Source organism: Lissotriton helveticus, chromosome 5_1, assembly GCF_964261635.1.
Source record: "Lissotriton helveticus chromosome 5_1, aLisHel1.1, whole genome shotgun sequence".
In the NCBI taxonomy this organism is placed as follows: Eukaryota; Metazoa; Chordata; class Amphibia; order Caudata; family Salamandridae; genus Lissotriton; species Lissotriton helveticus.
The window spans coordinates 1,209,917,032-1,209,934,758 of record NC_136065.1 but is presented as its reverse complement, the minus strand read 5'-3'; the positions used below and the strand labels follow the sequence as shown (position 1 = coordinate 1,209,934,758).

At 44.0% G+C, this 17,727-nt stretch overlaps 1 protein-coding gene across 1 annotated transcript in view; it reads left to right on the top strand.

The window, feature by feature from the left end:
* The first annotated feature begins 4,661 nt into the window (after positions 1–4,661).
* PRDX3 (peroxiredoxin 3) overlaps positions 4,662–17,727 on the top strand; it is a 68,204-nt gene continuing 55,138 nt past the window's right edge. Inside the window, exons 1-3 of the mRNA XM_078641200.1 lie at positions 4,662–4,805; positions 10,358–10,472; positions 12,641–12,782. Of these exons, the coding sequence (XP_078497326.1) occupies positions 4,770–4,805; positions 10,358–10,472; positions 12,641–12,782 (293 nt within the window). The 5' untranslated portion in view covers positions 4,662–4,769. The remainder of the gene's footprint in view (positions 4,806–10,357; positions 10,473–12,640; positions 12,783–17,727) is intronic.

Genomic DNA, 17,727 nt, shown 5'->3' with positions numbered 1-17,727 from the left:
AATTTTACTACACAACTTGGGCCCGGAGGGGATCAGGGTGTTCAAGAACCTAGTACCCAAGCAGAGACAATCGAGCGACGATGATGTGTATGCGCACGCCCTAGAAGAGCTCGATGAACATTACCGACCGGCAGTCTGCGTGTCCATAGACCGATACAATTTCCAACAGAGGAAGCAAGAACAGGGCGAGTCTATCGATGAGTATGTAGCAGCACTGAAGAAGTTGGCATCCACGTGTCAGTTTGGCGGACTCCATGATGATTTCATCAAAGACCAAATAGTGATGCATACGACAATGAAATCGGTACAGGACAAACTATGGTCATGCGGTGACACCACGTTAAAAGAGGCGATTGCGATGGTGAAGAAGGCAGAATTGGCACGCAGATGTGCGGACGCAGCAAAAAGGGAAATGGCGGCAAAGCCCATGGTCAACAGAATAGAGGACGGAGAGCCAAAAGGTGGGAGCAGGAACACGAGCTCAACCTACAAAGGACCCAACAAGTGGCAAGGAAAGCCAGGACCGCCAGGGAGGCAGGCGAAAGGAAGTAAGTCATCATGCTACCGATGCGGCAGCTGGACCCACGAGGCGAATGACAAAAGGTGCCCGGCCTTCCGGGCTAAGTGCATGTTCTGTGGAGTGATGGGACATTACGAAAATGTTTGTCGGAAGAAAATGGCCGGCAACACGGTGAAATTCGTTGACATGGACCAGGAAGATGGGGAAGGAAGAAACCAAGTGGAAGAGGATGAAATACTGTGCATCGAGGAACAAGTTTTGAGTATAGGCACCAGGAGATCGAACAAACCCGTGCTGGACATGTTGATAGGTGGCGTGATGATAAGCATCGTGGCGGACTCAGGCTCACCGTATACGTTGGTACAAAGGGCAGTGTGGACAGAGAAATTCATGCCCCTTCTAGGCCCACATCTGGAACCACCGGACATCAGACCAGTCACATACCTGGGAAACCGCATCCCCATAGCAGGCTATCGACCATTAACATTTGAATTCAGAGGACGCAGCGCTGACTGCAAACTATATGTGACGGAGAAAGGCCCATCGGTATTAGGCTGGATGGACCAGGGAGATTTAGGCATCAAGCTGGACCCTGGCGGAGCAGTGCAGGTACTACTGACGGAACCAGAAAAGTGGCCAGACATGGAGAAATGGAAAAGAGACTTTCCCAAAGTATTCGGTGGAAGAGTTGGGAAATTGGAGAAGTTTTTGCACAAAATCATCCTCAAGACGGATGCCACACCGGTGTCACATAAAGTGAGGAATGTACCGATAGCCGTGAGAGAGGCGGTGCAACAAGAGCTGCGCGACTTGGAAGGAAATGGCATTATTGAACCCATCACATGTGCGGAGTGGCTGGCCCCCCTGGTGGTGGTGATGAAACCAAACGGCAAGGTCCGGCTGTGCGTGGACCTACGCGAACTAAACAAAAATATCGTAGTAGAGAAGTTTCCGCTGCCCCGCATCGAGGAAATGCTGGCGAACACCAAAGGAAAAAATGGTACTCCACCATCGACCTGACGTCGGCGTACCACCAGATAGCATTACACCTGGAGAGCAGGAGGCTGACATCGTTCATCACCCCTTTTGGATGTTACCAATTCTGCAGGATGCCATTTGGCCTAGCATCGGCAGCGGCGGTCTTCCAAAAGCTGATGCACCGTCTCTTCAAGGACTTGAAAGGGGTCCAATACTTCCAAGACAGCATTTTGGTCATGGGGAGCGATCAACGGGACCACGACGCCAAGTTGACCAAGGTGCTGAGGGTGCTGGAAGACAAAGGGCTGACTGCTGAGTGGGGGAAATGCCACTTAGGCATGGCATCCGTCACCTACCTGGGGCCCGAAATTGGAGAACGAGGGGTCACACCGAAGAAGGAGAACGTAAAAGCAATATGTGACGCTCTGCCGCCTACTAGCAAAGAGGAAGTCAGGTCCTTCCTAGGCATGGCCGAGTATTATAGCAAATTCATACAGCATTTTGCATCCAAAACCCATCACATGCGGATGTTGACAAGAGAAAAACGGCGTTTGCATGGACAGAAGAAACTCAGAGGGAGTTTGAAGGCGTCAAGAAGGATGTGACTCAAGCCATACCCCTCCGAGGGTACGACCCACAGGGGCGGACAGTGGTAACAACAGATGCCAGTGACAAAGGACTCGGCGCAGTCCTTATGCAAGACAGAGGTGGAGGAGCGATGGAGACCCTCAGTTTTGCGTCCAGGGCCCTGACAGACACTGAGAAGAAGTTCAGTGTTATTGAAAAAGAGATGCTGGCAGTGGTTTGGGCTTTGGAAAATGTTGCCAGTTCCTATGGGGCACAAGATTCCGGCTAAGAACAGACCACAAGCCATTGGTGTGGGTCCTCACGTCCAGTGGGCATGCGAGTGCCACCCCAAGAATAGCGAAAATGACTCTAAAATTGCTGGAGTATCGCTATGACGTAGAGTACATCCCGGGCAGCAAAAACAAAGTCGCTGACTATTTGAGCAGGGCAGCAGCAATGGAGTTAGCGGAAGAAGAGAAGGAAGAAGGGGATAAAATGGTGGCATTGATGGAGGATCCAGAGAAGGTAATCAGCAACCAAGAATGGACGGAAGCATATCTGGCGGACAAGAGCCTCCAAGAGGTGAAAGGGAACATCACGGGAGGATGGCCGGAAAAGAAACATCTGAGCGGAGACATGAGAAAATACTTTGTAGTGAGAGAGGAGCACTCACTTGCCGACAAGGGAGTCTTTATGTACCGAGGGGACAAAGTGGTACCCCCAGAAGGACTCGTCCCCAGACTATTAGAACTACTACACGAAGGCCATTTAGGAATTGGGAAGACCAAACTGAGAACCAAACAGGGTTACTGGTGGCCAGGCATGGACACGCAAATGGAACGACACGTAAGGGAGTGTAACCAATGCCAACAAGCTAATAAGACCATGACACCATTGAGGCCGTCCATAGGAAAATTCGACACACCGAGGAATCCATGGGAAGAACTCTCCATTGACATTTTGGGACCTATCCTGAACGATCAAGGGACCCCTAAATACCTATGTGTCCTAGCGGACAAATACTCGAGGTGGCCAGAGGTACATGTCAATGAAGAGATGGACACGGACACCATACTAAAGTTCCTCACCACCATCTTCCTCAGAGAAGGCATCCCCAAATTTATATTAAGTGACAACGGCCCGCAATACACTTCAGACAAGTGGCTAAAATTCATGGAAAGAAATGGAGTCTGCTCCAAACACACGTCCATATATCATCCGGCAGGGAATGGACAAGTAGAACGGTTCAACAGAGTCCTGATGGGTTCCATCCAAGCAGCCATCATGATGGGGAAGGACTGGGAGAAGGAAGTGCTACATATGATATGGGCGTATCGCATCACCCCCACAGGAACGGGGTACAGTTCTTTCCAGATTCTTAGAGGAAGAGATCCATTTACTAAGGACAATATGGCGTGGAAAGACAAGACGGTGACCAGTAAGTGGTCTCCGGCGGTAGTACAAGCAAATTTAGAAAGGGCCCAGAGAATATATTCGGAGCACTACAATAAGAGGAGGAATGTAAAGGACACACAGTTGGAAGAAGGAGAATGGGTGAGAGTCAAACTGTCCACACTTCAACGAAAAGGGGACAGTAAATACAGCAGGCCGCTCCAAGTTAGAGAAGTATTTGGCCGAGCAGCTAGGTTGAGTGATGGGAATGTGGGGTCCCAGGATCTCATGGCTCGATGTAACAAAATAGTGCAGTGGGCACCGGAGGCACGAGAACCAGAAGTGATGGACCACGGTACATCGGGAAATGATACAGACAAACGGGAAGGAGAAGGGGATACAGAAGGGGACAGCACAGAACTAGGATCGGAACCAGAAGGCGGAGGTACCCCACGTGTGAACATTACAAGACGAGTAGAGAAAGAGCCAGTGGACAAGGAGAGAGTGTTGGTCCACAAGGATAAGGAGGCGGAGTCCATAATCCAGGGTGAGAAGGAAGCAACATCCACTCCAGTAAGGTGCACCAGAGGTGGGCGTTTGGTGGTGAGACCATCCAGATACCGGGACTATGAAATGGGCGATGGGCTCTAAATCCCCCCACCACAGACTATGTTACTTGTTTGGACAAAAAAGGGGAGATATGTAGAGTCGCCGCTCTAGTCGTTCACGCTACGTGATGACGTAGCGTGAACAGCGGCCATTTTGGGGATCGCGCTTTCCGAGCGCGATCATTCGGGTGCCGGAGCTGTGTGAGGTGAACACGCTCGGCGCTCTGTGTGCGCAGAATAATTAATAAATAACCTTGCAAATAACTACAAAGGCCTCTGTCCATCTATATGAAAAGTGTATCCTTACAATATATATATATATATATATATACATACTTAAACGTACTATGGTGAAACGCTTTCCGCATGGCAAAGGAAGACACTTTTCTTGAATTTTTAAACCATTATAATTTTACCAGATATTTGACTCGGTTCGAACTTGTAGAGCCCGACTAGCCCCTTGGCTCCCTGTTAATATGCTTGCTCGCCCACCTCTAGTTTGAAGTGCCACACGTGTGCCATAATAATGCTCCTCATCAGCGCTAAATCTGAAACAGTCGCACTTCAAAGTTGCAACCATGTTCATCCGACAGAGACAGACGTAGACCTCCTCCTATTCGCTAACCGTGGGGGCGGGACTACTCGGTGTTTTGTGCGTCAAGCCCCACCCCTTTAGCAGGTCATCCAAGCTGTCTATTGGAAACATGGCTGCCTCCTGGGGAAGGTTACTGCGAGCTGGGGTGAGACTGCAACTTTGGGGCTGTAGGAATTATTGCATGAGACTGCAGCAGAGTTGGTGATGTTGCTGAGTGGCGGTAGCGAGCGAGACTACTGCAAAAATAGGAGTGACAATAGAGACTGGGGCAGAGACGACGTGAGACTGCAGCCCGAGCATGGCATGGGGTAACGTTGGGTCTGGCGCCCTGACTTTCTGTTAGGAGGGTGAAGCTTCAGCCTTGTGCGGGAGGAGACCTAGTGGTACAGCATTGGAATGTGGTTGAAGAGGGGCTCGGAAATGTTCCTCTTGCAGCTGTTGAGTGATATTTTTTTCCTTTTTCGGAGTTTCATATCGAAGGAACTTGACCCGATGGTAGAACGCTTTACATGAGCACCAGTTGCATAACAGACGGTCACGGGAATTTTTGTTGGGCACGGGGAGAGTAAGTGATTTGCCCAGGATCACAGGATGTTGAGCGTCCCTGCCGAGAATCGAACCCGGTTTCCCAGCTTTGTGGTTGACTGCTCTAGCAATAAGGCCAATCCTCTCTTATGGCGGTAGGCGGGGGTGCAGTCGACGTTGGTGAAACTGGAAAATGGGGATGAAATAGCTTTAGGGTTGCTCCCTGACATCAGGGACTATCTGATCCAGGTCAGTTTTAGCCACCAATAGTGCTGTAATTTTTTTTAGCTTATGTTTGCATTGTTAAAAAAAACCTGCAAATCTCGAACGCCACGTGCTGTTGGCTAAAATCTCCAGGATTGGGTGGGTCTAAGTGTTATACAAACTTGTGACACTTGCGCAGCCATTCAGATAGTGTGGTTGTGTTAGAGGCAGAGAGGGAGCTCTTTCAATCTTGGTTACGATGTTGCAAGTCTTTTCGAAGAGAGTGTGATGACCTGGGCGGGAGAGAAGAGGGACCGGCGTCGACAAAGATAGAATCCAAAGAGGTTCAAGAGAGTGAGCAACTTTAAGAAACATAACAAAGGGGGGTTAGTTAGGCGCTGACCTACCTAATTATTTGTAGATACATTTAAGTGGAGTTAGTGAGATGACCCGCCGGGAAGAGGAGGGCAGCTTTAGAGCAGGCGCGGGGGAATATAGCTGCCAGGTTACAGTAGAGATGGAAAGCAGCCCTTTGAGGGGTTGTAGCAAATTTTATAGAGCTTCACTGAGCACGACAGCGGATTATCGGGTATATACAGGCGCGCAACGCCCATTGTGACTAAAGGGCTTTAATATCCCCCTCCCTCGGTCGTGCGCTATCTCTATAGCCCTCGTTGCTGCAGCCTCAGGACACAGGATTCTTTCTGCAGTCGTGTACGCTGGGCTATTGTACGTAGCAGGCAGTCCAAACACCTTTAAAAAGTGGAGGAGGTTTTTATTCTCATTAATTTCTTCTTGTGCTGCCTGCGGTCGACCCCTCTTCAGCCCATTTGCAAGGTGTCAAAGACTTAGTGGGTACAGATGAAAGACCTCATAAGCATATATCTCTACTCTCCCCATTGACAAATACACAGTAGTGGTTACTTGTCACAGCTTAACTTTTAAAAAGAGGAAATAGCATGCATACCTTTATTTTAAAATGTAATTGAGCAAGATAGTTATTGTCATTTTTATAGCGCTTTCCCTATATAGGCTTATGAGGCCCAAGCCGCTATTGCATCTGAAAAAGAAATTAAGAGGTCATGAAGAGGTAAAACAAAGCCTTAACAGTGGTGGAGAAGTGTGGCTCACTGGTTAGAGGAGGCAGACCTGGAAGCAGAGGTCAGCCCGGGACCAGGGTTCAATTCCTGGATCGGGGTCTTGAGTCCTAATATGTCCATGGACTCGACAATTCTCGCTCCGGTGCCTACTCGATTCACGGGTTCACACTCTGCGACTCTGGGCAATAGCTTGCTTAATCTCCACAATGGCCCCTCGCGGTGGGATGCCTGGCTTTCACCTTGCGGATACCCTGCCGGGGTTATCTCACAGGGGAATACCAGGACGGGTTCCCTAAGCAAGCGCTTAGAAACCGCTCGGTGATTTGCGCTATATAAATTCCAGTACATTTACATTTACAAAGAGATACCCATTTCCTGGTAGATTTGTACAAAGTGAAACCAGAAAACCTGAATAAATCGCAACTTCCTCTGTTAACTTGTGTGATCTTATGCAAACATTTTATTTAACCCTGTTATGATAAATAAACCAAGAGGATCTGGTAATATTTCAAAGTGGATTTATTCTTCAAAGGAAGACCTGAACGTCTTCATGCCAGAACCCAAACTATTTATTTCCTCATATCTATTAAGTACTTCTTAATGAAGTGGGATAATGTGACCTATTGATGTCAAAGCTTCACATGTTAAAGAAATACACTATTTTTAATTTTGAACAACTTTATCATATTTTAAGTCATATTTGTTGCATGATTTACATAGCGAACATTTTCAGGGCTCGGCTCGTGCACGAGCTCTAAGATATTTGCAAAGCCATTGGCTCAGTTCTTCTGGCTCTGCTCTTGGACCCCCCCCCCCCCCCTTCCCCGCTAGATGGCACGGCTGCCAGAGCTTCCGGTGTAGAACGCCGTCAGTGGACACTGTTGTTGTACAGAGGAAGCCTGCTGAGAAACTTTGCCGTGGCACTTGGTGAACAACTGTTTGCTAGGGACCCCGGAGTCATCGACCCGATGTGGTGGTAAGCGGCAACAATTTCACCGCTGAGTAATGGCCAGCTTGGTCATCAGTAGCAGCTGAGCCATTGGGAATTGCAGCATGGCCAAAGTGAGGTGAGGAGGGAGCCACCAGGCGCCTCACTGAGGCAATATGAGACATTCTGTATTGAGGAGTCAACACAGTGAGTCTGCCCTTCCCAGCTTAGTGTCCCTATTTAGGGCCCCACCCCTTCCTTTCTCCTCTACACTCCATGCCCTAGAAGGAATAATTTGAGTTGCAGAGGGATAAAACACAACAACTCTGTGAGAGGAGTATGTAGCAGATGCACCAGAGGGGAGTTACAAGGTACCACACTGCACAATCTAAAAGCTAGAAGGAGGTGCAATGCACCATCACGCATTATTGCAGCCTGAAGAGAAAAGGCATCCTCACACTGAGGCAGTCTAGCAGTATGGAGTTGATGTCCCCTGTGTTCCTGGCTACTTTAGGACAATAGAGTATCATCTATGAGTGTGGCTTCTAATACAAGTATTCCAGCTGACAACACTGAGACAGTTAATCTCCCTCATTTGGTTACTAGAGAGGGGGAGACGCAGATGGCCAGTATGATCCTGCAAAAGATTGTCACGAAGGAGCAGAAAATGCGAACCAATGCCAATAAAGGCTCTAAAGACTACCCCTTGTTCTCTAAAATTTGAAAGACTGGAACAGAGATCATGACTGCAGGGCCAGAGGGGTGTGTGCTAGAGAGATCCATGCCAGGCCCAGTTTTATTTGAGTCTGTACCATACGGCACGCACCCTCTGTTATGTAGAGTGCAAGATGCATCAAGTTCTTTGGTAAAACCCACACCAAAGGTAGTCTGTGACCAGTCAAGACAAGAGGCCTTCAAAACTACTTCTCCAATTCAATTTTCTCAAAAACTACTTGAAAGATTTACACCAAACTAAGCTAAGGTACACCCTTGAGTTAGGTTCTACTTTCAAGCCAAGTTTGGTATAATTCCCTCAGCTGTTTTTTTTATCTGTCAACAGCTTCCTGTAAGAATTTAAATGAGAAACATCACTATTTTTACTTTTTTAGACCCCCTTCCCATTCGTTTTGTCCTCAGTTGATGGGCCAGCTTTCATGCCATTTCGATGTGCCATGCCAAACCCCAATGGACAGAATGTTTTTCTTTTAAAAATGTAAAACTCATGAGAGCTGGAGCAGATTTCATATTCCAAATGCTTTACACCTAGAAACAACTTTCTTATGATCAAGCGTCTTCTTCACTGTGATTTTACCTTGCAGCACAAATTAAATCCCATGGATCCACTCCGATCAGTTTCTCATAGGGCAAACAGATGTAAAAATAGCTGAAAGGGTATCTATGAAGAGGCCGTACAGCGTAACAGCAGCACTTCCCTATTATAGGTATGGTATCACTGTGTGGTTCCTTTCTAACTAGTGTAGTTTGGCAGCAAAATACTTGTGAAGCCTAACTTTACTGTCAAAGCAAGATCTGTCAGATGCAGCATAACTCTGAGTATAATAGATTACCAATACAATGCTTTACACAAGGAAAACACACTTCTTTGTGCGCAGCACGTTTCAATGTGTACATCACACTTTCTCCTGTAATTACTAAAAGACATTTAAGAACCACCTTTATAGATACCAGAGTCGCTCCCCCAGAAGGCGTTTTAAAGAAATTAGTAGCAAATTGCACATTTTATCAAGCACATTGCCCATTCAAGATTTACCACAAATATATTTTTGTGGATTTGATATTGTATGTCAAGTGGGTCTTAGAAGAGAATTGAAAGCTGGTTGTTATAATATGTTATTTCAAGACATAATTTTTTTTGTGGTACATTTAGGCACAGGACAAAGCACCAGCCTTGTGGCTGACTGCATGGATGAAGCTCAGTCATGCATTACATATGAGAACTGCTCGAAGTGGGGTGTTAACAAAAATTATGTTATGCTTAAGATAGTGCAGATTCATGGCACAGCAAATAACATGTTATAATATTACCAATGAAGTGGTATTCAGCCTATTTCAGGAGGAATGAACAATGAATCAGGAATAAATCTGTGTCTTGCTAGTCATATACTCCAACCAGGTGTGTTAACTCCCTAAGCTCAGTTTTTTAGACCTGTGCATGAGTGCAGCCTCTAACAAGCATATGTTGCAACATCCTGATAAACATACTGTAAACATACCTTTGGCCAACAATCTGGCAAGAGCGCCTTTCTATACATGCAGTAATAAATACTTAATGGGCACGTTATCCTGCTAGGAAGGAATGCTCATAGAATAGGCAGAAAGGGCCAACATTTTAAAATAGATTTATGAAAACTTGTTTAATTTACTTAATCTGTTCCACCTGCCTGTTACTTTATTTCTCTCAACCCCTCATTTAATGTTTTGTGAAAGTAGTCTACGTCAAATCCACATACTCATGTTTGTTCTAATAGTATCAGGTTCGTCCAATATGTTTTAAATGCATAGTTTGTCACTTTTTTGTTTTATTGGCTTTTAGAATAAGTCCTCTCCCAATTGTTTGACGTATTGGCTCTGTCTTCATTGCTTGGTGTGTCACCCCCCCCCCCCAACCCTGGTCTAGTTGCGCCCCTGGGTATATAGCACACTACGCTTTAGTGCGTGATAGGCAGAGTGTTGTATTTGCTGTGATGTTATGTGGGAAGTGTGTTGGTGTTTTGCCTGAGTGATCAGAGAAGTGGTCTTATCGTGTGATACAGTGTCTAGAGTTGTGATTGAGGAGTAGGTCTGAGTGATAGGCGTACAAAATGTAATTGTAATTAGCTGGTGGTAATAACTTATTCTGCAGGTTCCTTGTTATGTTTAATTCTTTTATTATTTTGGTGCTCGTCTTTTAACCTCGTCATTATTAATTAAACCTTGCAGGTTCTTAAAGCCCGTTCTGTGTCCTTTGCCGCTCCTTCCCCTGTCGCCTTCCAGGCATGCGCTCGAACCCATCTTCCTACAGCCTGCGTCCTCCAGAAGCCAGCCTTCAGCACTAGTGAGTACAGCATCATAGCAAGGGTGTCTGATGGGCCCCTTTCCACTGGTTATGCAGTAAATACAGCTATAATTGGGGATCAGTGGGTCTCTACACGCAGTGGCCCCTTAGGTTACTGCATCTGCTGCACTTTTGATAGCTATGCCCGAGTTAGAGCAACTGGTGTGAGCCCAGCTTGGAGCTCACGGAGGGTCATGGGAGGCTTACCAGTTCACTTGCATTTATCATGTTGAACATAGGTTCGGGAAATGCATACCTTTATCTGATTTTTCATTTTCGCACTGCATTAACAACTTTCTCAATGACATTTAGTTCTTTTCATACCAGCTGTGCCTAGACCCTGTAAGGGTTTAGCTTTGAGTTTTAGTAATTCTCTCTCGGGCATGGAGTTGCTGTCATCGGGGCCATCCTCCCTTTTTCTGAATTTATTTATTTTGAAAGTTTTATAGAGCGCGGACAAGACCCTTGCGGGTATCGGAGCGCTTTACAGTAAATGAGTTTACTTAAGAAATGATAGATTGTGTGCCTCTGACTTATCTTTGCAGCTTAGTAAACCTGCTTCGGTTTTTAATGGTAACCACGTGGGTCAGGATGTGAAATACATTGCAATAAGTTGCATATTTTGTGGTGATAAGAACAGTCTGTGCTCATTCGATTCTATAAATGGCTCACTCTGTGATAAATAGCAGTGTGCCACATCTGAAAGTTCCCAGGTATGGCAGCAGCACACATTTGTAGGCCACCAGCTGGCCTTCCAGTAGCATGACCCTCTCACTCCAGGTCAATAGGGGGCATTGTCTAGAACAATAAAAGTTTAACCTACAAATCACTGTTTTGAGATGTCAGTCCAGTTCAATGGAAGTAAAACAAGACATGACAGATAGCAGTTATTTATAATAATGAAAAGTCCAGTGATATACACACTGTCCTTAATGACCTTGATGGAGGTGGTCACCCTAGTTCCAGATGCAACAAGCTCTAGCTTTGCTTCTCCGAATGTCACATGGATAGAAACTTGCAGGCGTCAAACCACTTCAACTCTGGAGGTAAAATATTTAATGATTTACCTATAATTAAATTCCATGTTAGTATTCTAGTAAAATTTAACAAAAATTGGTAACTTAATCATTTTACCCTTAACAGCTTCACTTTTGACTCAGGAATACAATTTGTCAAATACCTATGCTGATCTCAAAATAGAGGCCCTCATGTGTAAACCAAGTTTACAACACATTCTAATTTCATTAAGGTAATTTTCACTGTACTATTGTTAATTTTTTGCTGACTCCGTTAAAGTGTTCTTTGTCTGCTGGCCACCCATAAGCCATGACGGATCACTGACAGAATATCGGACCCAAAAATATCGCATGGACAGAATATCTTATCAAAAAATCTAGGACCAAAGTATTGAAAAGATCAGTGCAAATAGGTAAGTACAGATTTACTATTCTTAACTCCACATCTACGTACCTTGAAGATCTATATAATCTCGTCAAGGTACATATATGAGGAGCTATATATAGTAAAACTTTATTTAGCTATAGAAACTTACCTTTGTAATATTTTTGTCCTCTGTATTCTTGACCTAATATTTTGTCCCACTATATTTTTGGTTCCAATAATCTGCTACACCCGAGAGCAAAATACAATCCCCCGATTAAATGAGGTGTGGGATTATACAGGATCTTTAGGAACCCCTGTTCCACGCAGGATACATTTTTTTACTTCTGGCATCGCAGAGATGAGTGTAGTACTGGAAATGTCTTGATCATCATTATTTGCTAATTCTTGTGGAATTTTTACAGCATTGACAAGGAGAGGGACGTCTGGGTTTGATATGATTCTTTGCTGCAGTAGTTTTGAGAAACAAAAAGCCAGAGGTCTGGATCCATCTGTCAGTGTATTGAAACTGATGAATGTGGGGTGTCTCCGTAATAACACCAATACACAGCACAAAAAAGGCAGAAGTTGCTCTGATTAGCCAAGGAGCAATACTGGTGTAAAGAACATGGTAGAGATGGAGCAGCAGTAGGGCACAGTCTGATGGGTTACACCTGTAGGCTTTACAGTGCCTGTCCATCATATAAAATGAGAAGACCAGCCCAACTTCACGATGTATGTCTGACCATCAGTTGAATGTTTCTCTAATGTGGATTTTTGTCTCACAGGTTGCTTGCGGTTCATGCCAGCAGTCACCCAGCATGCACCTTTCTTCAAAGGTACAGCTGTGGTGAACGGCGAGTTCAAGGACCTGAACCTAGACGACTTCAAAGGAAAGTATCTGGTGCTCTTTTTCTACCCCCTCGACTTGTGAGTATGACTGCCTGGCAGCAGGCTTTTTACTTTTGATCCCAAACATTGTGATTCATTCAGGTAGCCCTCTTTTCTGCATATTCAGATGAGGCAACATGACGTGTAGCTTGTAATTGAGAGCCCATTTCTCTTCTTTGATGTATTTGCTTTGTAGACGTGATGGTATTTGAATTGCTGATTGATGGCTTTTTTGTTTAGAAAGCGTTTGCTGTTTTTATGATGTACCCTTTCATAAAAATATTGTTATTCACTAATTGACCTCGGTCATGAATTTGAGATACTTTGCTATCATGAAAACATGCAGTTGCTTTTTTGGATGTTTTTTGTTTAAAACGCAAAGACCTAGTCACACTAGACTTTCGGAAATTGGCCATTAAAGTACTGTATCTTTGTCAAAAATACCTAGTAGGCTAAAGTAAGCTGCATATCCCTTTTTAGTTCACCACTTAACTCTGAAGCTTTATTTTCTGACTCAAACACTCTTATTTGAGTGGACAGCTTAACTATGTTAATACGGTATTTTTGAAAAAGAGGCTACCCTCTCAGCTTCCATATTGTAGCCCAAGATGTTGCTTCATTATGCGATTTTCTTTCTAAGACAGCGGATGCAACAGACAGTCACCCCACTATTTCAAACCCTTGTCGTAACAAAAAGCCAGGCTTTTGGCTTTTCCAGTGCTAGTTAGTCTCTATTTTGAACTTTCAGTGTAACTAACTCCTGTGGAGAATTTGCACTGTGTGAGTGGTGGACCGGCCATTTGCTTGCTCTTGTACTGTAACAGCAGTTGCCGCAGGGTATTAATATTGGTGCTGTTGTAGAATTGACATTATGTAAAAAATTTAACATGCCAACGAGGCAACATAGATAAATAATATATTGTAGAATATTTCACCCTGCTGATGGCTTGAGTGGTTGTATCGTGGCGGTTTCATTGATAATTTGGATGGATGTGGAAAATGCTTCTGTTACCTGTTTTGAACGCTGTGTTGCTCTGCAAAAATATTATGTAGTTTGAAAAATGCAAACAATTTATATCGCATGGAATAAAGACTACATTGTGTTTTGACACTAATAATATGTTCCTCAATCAGTGCTTAATTTTTGGAGACAAACTTATTCGTCCCCCGACTTTTAAAGAGAGAGGGAGAAAGTCAGGAAAGAGAAAAAGGGGACAAAGAGAGAACTCTGGAATGACAGACCTATAAGGAAGAGATGGAGCTAAAGTGTAGGATGGTAGAAGACAGAGGCATGAGGTAGAATAAAGGCAAGGAACACTTGGTATTCAATAACTCGGGCATCCGGCGGCACTTCGAAGGAAAGCTTTGGCCTCTTGCGTTTTTGTAAACAAATTACTTTCTCCTGTCATCCATCTCGGTGTACTCATCAACCTAAGCATCAGGAAATGTTTAGTTGACATTGTTGAGATTTGATGGTTACACACTAGTCTAGAGAGCAGCTGCATTAACCCCTTGGGATCCATTATCTGAATAGGGAAATCTGTTGATCAAGAGAGTTGTTGTGTATGGATCCTTATGTGTCGACTCAGCTTGACATCTTTACACAGTCCATATGAGTACCGTTTGAGTTGGACATTTCATTATTGGCCACATGCATCATTGTAGGATTTTGCATTTCCTAAATTGCGAAAATTAAGGAATCGCAATTTAGGAATTGCAAAATCCTATGCATCAACAAATCCTAATTTTTTTTAGGGTTTCTTAATTTTCGGAATTTGCGATTCCTTAATTGCGAATCACAATTAAGGAATGGCATTACATTGATTCCTATGGGCCTAGAGGCCCATAGGAATCAATGCCGTTTTGCATTTTTTTTTGCAATTCGCAATTTGTTGATGCATTGCAAGGGTGCAGAGGGGGGTCCAAAGGACCCCCCCTGCACCCCTGAAATGTATTTTAAAGTGCATGTTTCACACACACATGTCCTAAGGACATGTGTGTCTGTAACATGAAAGTTTAATTTGCACCCCCTAATTGCTAATTCGCAATTTGAAAAACAATCATGCATTGCTTTTAAGGAATCGCAAATTTGCGATTCCTTAAAAGCAATCGCATTTTTGGAAATCGTTAAAAATAGCGATTTTCACAAAAATGTATGATTCATCCCAAAAACTTATTTAGGAATCGCAAACGGCCGAATTTACCGATTCGCACCGTTTGCACTTCCTAAATAGGTTGATGCATGTGGCCGTATGTGCGTAGGGTATATGTGCAGAGTAAAACTACAGAAAGTCTTTTAGGAGATTGATGTGCAATCTGAGGGTTCCCATAAATTATGAGATGATACATTGCCATCTATAGTTCTGCTGTGGTTGCAGAGTTCCATAGGATCTTGCCTTCGGTGGTGAGCTATCGACTTCTTCTGGCTAAGTAGTTTACATTCCAAGTGAACGGAAACTTGCAAAAATAGCCCAGGCCTAATATCTTGTCTTGATAGAGGTATGGCCTGGGGTATCTATTTAGGTATGTAGTACAAGACTTTTTGTATCTTAAATCCCAGCCACAGATGGGCATCCATTCATCACTTGAAGTAGGTCAGCTCTCCAGTGATGAACCACAGCAAGATTAAACTGCTTATGTGCAACGCTAATGGCCCTGTACTGTAAAAACTTGAGCTTCAAGTTAATACATTTTCTTGGGGAACCAATTGAGGATTTATCAAATTCTTGATATTTTCTGCTTCTAATTTTGTGGTGAGTTTCACTACTTGGCATGTGATCTGGGATTATTTGTTAAATATGTTATACCAATTTCTGCATGTCTTCAGTGGCTTCTACTTTGCCAAAACTGAGGTGCCAAGGCGCTCTATATTTTGTGTGATCCTCAGTTGCTCCCTTTTTTTTATTGTTAACTGTTGTGACTGGTTTGCCCTTTTACCTTCCACTCCTCAACTTGGGACCTTTTGAAAATATAATGCAAGTCCAAAAGGTACTAGTGAGAGCCAGTGCATTTTTTGGTCCATGTTTTAACTAGTGTCTCTTCCAATGTCCCCCTCAAGCAAAACTTTAATTTAGTCACTTGTAGCCAACAATCACCTTTTTAAAATTTGCTGTCACATTTTGATTAACCAATAAATAACATTCAAAAGGGAGGGTGCCCAAGAGAGGGCACTGGCTTCTTTTCCAACAATGAACTGTTTTTCATGTAGTAAACAAAGCCAACAAGGAAGGCAATATTTGTTGGCTTTTGTATAGCACAGGTTTTATCAAGCGCCACTTTCGCTCACGGAGTGTGGGGCAGACAACTGTAGTGCGATCCTAGTTACAGGCACAGAGCCGTCACAAAATTGACAGCTGTAGCGCAAGCTTTTTTTTTTATGTGAGGAGCCCAGATCTCCGCATGAACAACTGTGTTGCAAGGTTCTCAAAACTCATCCCGCGCTGAAGTAAGTCAAGTTTCATTCATACACGCAGCACAGGCAGCAGCCCTGCAACATCCCTCATAACGTCACACAAAGCACAGACAACAGGAAAGGTTCTGTCACGCACAGATCACTAATAGAGCATAGTCACAGAAGAGTGATTCCCCTCACACAGCAGTTAAGCAGCACTAGCAGTGGCAGGACAAGCTTCCTTCATATACATGAAACAGTGAGGTTGGTCAGCAGCCGTGAAAGCTTCATCCCAATGTAAAGGGAGGTGTTTTCTCTCTGTAGTGCCCGAAGACCATTTTAGGTACTTTAAGAAGTTAATGTTGCTTGATATCAGCAGAGCCACTATGTTCTATTCCTGACCTTTCCTATTACAAATCATTTTTTTCGAAATGTTAGTCAGATTGAAGTTAACCAGTACTAAGAGTATTAAAATATATATGGTTGTTAAATGACAATCCAGGAATTGGAGGGTGATGTCGCTGGTGATGGAGCATCTGGTAATCCGGTCATTGGAGCCCCTTGTTCTTCCCTGACTCGAATTTACCTAAATGTGTGTGATCTGGTCACGCTACATACAAGAATAGTTGCTTAAACAAAAGAAAATCTTTAAAAAAATAAAAAACGGACACCGGTTTTGTGTATATGCCCATATTGTGGGCCGGGAGTCTGATGATCATAGAGAGTACAAAAACAGTAAGTAGAAAAACAGCTTGGCACCCCCTTCTCCTCTTCACATGTGAAACTGAGAGGCAGAGTCTGAGAAATCCAGGCATGACTCCGGGTCTTTATTTCTCTGACTCAATACCTCTGTGTTTATCATTCTGAGGTTTCATATTTATGAAAAATTATTTTGAAAAACCCATCTGTTTATTTGAAAGTTGTATAAAAAGGAAGTATTTGCATGTTAATGCGTTAACGGCCCTAGCAATAACTAGCCTTTTCTTTCCCATCCGAGTGTGAGATTCGTTGTTTTCCAACAGCTATAAAAGTAAAACAAGCCTCAGAATATTTTTATGGCAGATACTAGTTTTGGTATCCTTCTAATAATCGTTACTAATTACACAAACAATGGAAAGAGTAGATTTTTTTTACTCCTTTTCCAAGAATATTGCATTGTCCATCTACCTGAATGCTGTTTGAGCGTTTAGGGAATGTAACATTTTCAAAATGGCATCTTAATTCATGAAGTAAACAAGGCAGTCTCTTGGAAGCAACTTCAGTCTTTATAGAAAAGGGCCAGTAAGCCACATTTTCATACATATGCTTGTGAAGGCAAAATGTAAAGAATCTGCAGGCACCGCTCCTGTAATATCAGTGGTGTAGTGTATCCCAAGTGCCAGTAGCCGTAGTGATGCCCCAGGCATCTCCCCCCTTAACTCATTAAAAAGCTGTGCAAGGAAAGATGCGAAGGGTTGGTGGGTTCACCTATTTGGTGTGGGCGGTTCTAATCCCCTCCTGTTAAACCCGTTGAGCAGTAGGGAATTTGGGATCATCCAAACTTTGATTGCACTTGTGCCTGTAGAACAGCTTCTCCCTTGACCTTTCAATAGG